This window comes from Scomber japonicus, chromosome 20, assembly GCF_027409825.1.
Source record: "Scomber japonicus isolate fScoJap1 chromosome 20, fScoJap1.pri, whole genome shotgun sequence".
NCBI classification, from domain to species: Eukaryota; Metazoa; Chordata; class Actinopteri; order Scombriformes; family Scombridae; genus Scomber; species Scomber japonicus.
In genome coordinates, this window is record NC_070597.1 from 953,494 (window position 1) to 958,493 (window position 5,000).

The 5,000-nt window shown below is 48.1% G+C and overlaps 1 protein-coding gene across 9 annotated transcripts in view; it reads right to left on the reverse strand.

The window, feature by feature from the left end:
• Positions 1-2,829, reverse strand: part of jakmip3 (Janus kinase and microtubule interacting protein 3) — a 20,480-nt gene extending 17,651 nt beyond the window's left edge. For all 9 annotated transcript variants that reach the window (XM_053341628.1, XM_053341627.1, XM_053341626.1 and 6 more), the window contains exons 1-2: positions 2,695-2,829; positions 1,295-1,537 (exon numbers count right to left, since the gene is read on the reverse strand). In XM_053341628.1, coding sequence (XP_053197603.1) covers positions 1,295-1,537; positions 2,695-2,829 — 378 coding nt within the window. The remainder of the gene's footprint in view (positions 1-1,294; positions 1,538-2,694) is intronic.
• Between the last annotated feature and the right edge of the window lie 2,171 nt (positions 2,830-5,000).

Consider the following 5,000-nt stretch of genomic DNA (forward strand, 5'->3'; position numbering starts at 1 on the left):
GGTCCTTCACTTACTTTATATTTTGTCATTTGGCTTTTATCCAAAGTGACTCACAAACGAAGCGAGACAATCGAGTGTTAGAGGACGGAGTCATTGCACAAATGCACAAGTAGCTGACCAGAACCAAGCGCTCTGCAGTGCATGCTGGGAGTCAAGCCAGGAGTGAGTTGCAGTAGTCCAGTCATGAGGTTACCAGCAGCAGACCAAGAGACTACAGCAATGTGTTTCTGCACTCATGGGGACCAGGGTGGGACCAGGTTGGGACCAGGACACGAAGACTGCCTCCATGAGAAACAGCACCGATCTGATGTAGAAGGAGCCGGAGTATGAAAACCAGATCACTGGATCAGGGCTGGACAGTGTCATAAGTCCCGTTTCCATTAAAGAAGTCCTAGGTAAAGTTTAGGAGGCAGGAACTCTACAAGAACGTCCTCTCACTCGGTCCTCTCAGCCGTTGTGTCTCCATTGCAGAGTAGGACCTTGGTTGGACCCACCGGACCCCTGGAAGGCTGAGAACAAGAAATCAGACTGTTCAAAGCAGACAGGTACCGAACAGGCTCATGGATGGAAGTTTGTTCATCTAGTCTACGTGTGTTTTATGAACTTGGAGCACTGCAGGAGTACGAAGGACTGGAGCCGTAACTACAAGTCATTCAATTGAGTTGAATGAGAGCTTTGTCCGTGTCCTCAGTTCCCTCTTTCCCTTCTGGTTGGGAGTTGCTGAAAGAGTTCAAGTATGGTGGTGGCAGGTAAGGGTCAAATGAAGCGTGACAGACTGACTGATCGGTGCCACGTCCGAAGTGAAGATGCCTCTGTAGCAGACTGGTGAAGAGGAAGCTGATCCGGAAGGCAACACTTTACATTTATCAGTCAATTCTTTTTCTTACCTTCATGACTGCAGCTCGAGCAGCAGGACGAAGTTTCTCAGGCTGAAGTGGTTCAGCATCTGATCAGGACCCTCCCAGACAACTCTCTCTCTGGAGACATCCTGGACAAACCTGGAGGAGACCTGGACACTCTGGAGGGATTATATATCCCATCAGGTCCTCTGACAGACCCAGAGGACACTGGAGGGATTGTATAGCCTATTGGGTCTGGGAGCACCTCGGATCCGTCTGAAAGGGACATAGGAGCTACTTTGCTTAACCGGCTGCCACTAAAACCTGGACCTGGGTAAGCAGAGTGATGGATGGATTTGAGGAAGGACAGGAGGAGGAACTGTATTTCCCTCTCACCTGAAAAGCAAACAAACAAGCAGGTAAACAAGCAGACAGGTGTGGTCCAGATGGGTCACCTTGTCGGCGGATCCATCCCGCAGCGTTAGCACCAGTCCGTTCAGACGCTGAATCTCTCCGTCTTTGATTTTGATGACCCTCATTAGCTCCATTTCATGTTGCCGTAGTAACGTCTCCCTGGTAATAGCGAGCTCCTTCTGCTTCTCCTCGTGAAGTTTGGTCTTTAGCTCCGTCACGGCAACCGTTGCCCGGTGATGTTCGGCTCTCAGTTCCTGACTCTTCTCTCTCTCCAGACGACTCACCTGGAGACAGACAGGAGGAGAGACAGACAGGAGGAGAGAGAGACAGGACGAGAGACAGACAGGAACAGGACAGACAGGAAGAGAGAGAGAGAGAGACAGGAGGACAGACAGACAGGAAGATAGAGAGACAGATAGGAAGAGAGACAGACAGTAGGAGAGACAGACAGGAACAGGACAGAGGAAGAGAGACAGACAGGGAGAGAGAGAGACAGGATGAGAGACAGACAGGAACAGGACAGAGGAAGAGAGACAGACAGGGAGAGAGAGAGAGACAGGAAGAAAGACAGACAGGAAGAGAGAGAGACAGGAGGAACAGGACAGACAGGAAGAGAGAGAGACAGGAGGAACAGGACAGACAGGAAGAGAGAGAGACAGGAAGAGACAGACAGGAAGAGAGACAGACAGGGAGAGAGAGAGACAGGAAGAGAGACAGACAGGAAGAGAGACAGATAGGAAGAGAGACAGACAGGAAGAGAGAGAGACAGATAGGAAGAGAGACAGACAGGACGAGAGACAGACAGGAACAGGACAGAGGAAGAGAGACAGACAGGGAGAGAGAGAGAGACAGGAAGAAAGACAGACAGGAAGAGAGACAGATAGGAAGAGAGACAGATAGGAAGAGAGACAGACAGGAAGAGAGAGAGAGACAGGAAGAGAGAGAGACAGACAGGAGGAGAGACAGACAGGAAGAGAGAGAGACAGGACGAGAGACAGACAGGAACAGGACAGAGGAAGAGAGACAGACAGGGAGAGAGAGAGAGACAGGAAGAGAGACAGATAGGAAGAGAGACAGACAGGAAGAGAGAGAGACAGGAAGAGAGACAGGAAGAGAGACAGACAGGAAGAGAGACAGGAAGAGAGACAGACAGGAAGAGAGACAGACAGGAAGAGAGACAGACAGGAAGAGAGACAGGAAGAGAGACAGACAGGAAGAGAGACAGGAAGAGAGACAGACAGGAAGAGAGACAGACAGGGAGAGAGAGAGACAGGAAGAGAGACAGATAGGAAGAGAGACAGACAGGAAGAGAGAGAGACAGATAGGAGGATAGACAGACAGGCAGTTACAGTAGTTTGACAGAACTTGGTAGTCCTACAGAACTCTGGGAGTTGTAGTCCTACAGAAGTACCATCAGAACTCTGGGAGTTGTAGTCCTCACCTTGTTCTTCTCCTGTTGTAGTTCTATCTGGATGTCGGTCAGTTTGGCTCTCAGCTCTTCGTTTGCTGCCTGAAGGGTTGCCATGGCGTCAAGTCGCTCCCCCTTCCCCCGCCCCCCTGCCGCTCGCTTTGACATCACCACCTCCGCCTACAGGCTCCGCCCTCCCACGTGAGCTGTCCGTCAATCTGAGGTTTGGCTACATGCGTACCTGTGGACACACATGTAGCCACATTTACATCATCATCTATTTAATGCAGATATGAATAAATCTGCAATGGTTTGATTATCAATCACTCTGATCAACCAGTTTAACCAGTTTAACCAGTTTAACCATTAACATCAGAGCTCGACAGAGGAGGGTTAGGTTTAGACAGAGTACAGCTGCAGACAGGACAGGGAGGCTTATCAGTGTGTCTGTATTAATGGGACAGTGTTTTCTGTTGTTTGACTTTGTTAGAATTACAAAGGTTTGAATTAATCTAGAAAGAAAACTTCAGGAACACGCTGACAGAGTTAAAGTGCAGACGTCTTGCAGCACCGTTTAGTTTCCATCTCAGACGATTCATCATTCAATGATTTAAAGATGTGAACTTTTTAAAAAGTGATAATTACACAGAACGTGATCGATCATGTGATCACCCTGCTGTCAGTTCCAGGAAGTCACTCGATAAACTCATTGATCAAACTCACACAACTTTTATAAATGTGACATCAGAAAGTGATTAAAACTCAGTAAGCTTCATGTAGGATGGGACTATAACTGAACTCCAGTCTGCTGACACCCAACCCTAACCCGACAGACACTTCCTATCTGCATGAGACTAAGTTTATTAAAGCAGCTTCTGTTACAGAGACCAGAGCAACATCTACCAGCAGGCAGCTCGTCCTCATAAACATCACCGCTGTGTCTTATAGTCCACACTCATGTTAACTTCACCTCCTCTGATTAACCTGAGCTGAGGGATGTATCCTGCAGAGTGTTATGGTCTCACTCAGAGCAACGTATGAGCCGGAACCAGAACCAGAACCAGAACCAGAGGAGACACGCTGCAGCTCAAACAGCTTTATAGCAGATCATCCAATCAGCTGGCAAGTAGAGCAGGTGACATGTTTTACTACTGGAAACATATTATAACTTAGAACCAGTAGAACCAGTAGTACCAACAGTACCAGTAGAACCAACAGTACCAGTAGAAGCAGCAGTACCGGCAGTACCAGTAGAACCAGTAATATCAACAGTACCAGTAGAACCAGTAATATCAACAGTACCAGTAGAACCAGTAGTACCAACAGTACCAGTAGAACCAGTAATACCAACAGTACCAGTAGAACCAGCTGTACCAACAGTACCAGTAGAACCAGTAGTACCAAAAGCACCAGTAGAACCACTAATATCAACAGTACCAGTAGAACCACTAATATCAACAGTACCAGTAGAACCAGTAGTACCAACAGTACCAGTAGAACCAGCAGTACCAAAAGCACCAGTAGAACCAGTAGAACCAGTGGTATCAGTAGAACCAGTAGTACCAACAGTACCAGTAGAACCAGCAATATCAACAGTACCGGCAGTACCAGTAGAACCAGAAGTACCGGCAGTACCAGCAGTACCAGTAGAACCAGTAGCACCAACAGTACCAAAAGTTCCAATTGAAACAGTAGTACCAGTACTGGCAGTACCAAAAGCACCAGTAGAACCAGTGGTATCAGTAGAACCAGTAGAACCAGTGGTATCAGTAGAACCATTAGAACCAGTAGAACCATTAGAACCAGTAGAACCAGTAGAACCAGTAGAACCATTAGAACCAGTAGCAGAACTTGAACTCCTGACTCCAACTGATCACCTGGTCAATGATGCTTTCATGTCAGAATGCTGCCACGGCAACCGACACACAGCACAGGATACATGACTATTTCCATGGCAACACCATTAACTGTCATCATAACTGTACACACACACACACACACACACACACACACACACACACACACACACACACAGAGGCCTAAGTGACCACACACACGAAGAGATTTGATCTGCCATCACTCACCATCCAATAGGAAGCCTTGGGCACTGCATCACTGCATGTGTGGCGTGTGTGTGTGTGTGTGTGTGTGCGTGTGTGTGTGTGTGTGTGTGTGTGTGTGTGTGTGTCAGTAAGTTAGCCTTCTATCCACAGCATGCTAACCAGCTAGCCTCACTGCAGCTCACTGTCAGAGTGTGTGCTGGCAGCATCAGCCTCCCTCCACCTCTCTCTCTCTTTCTGTTTGTGTGTGTGTGCGTGTGTGTGTGTGTCTGTGTGTGT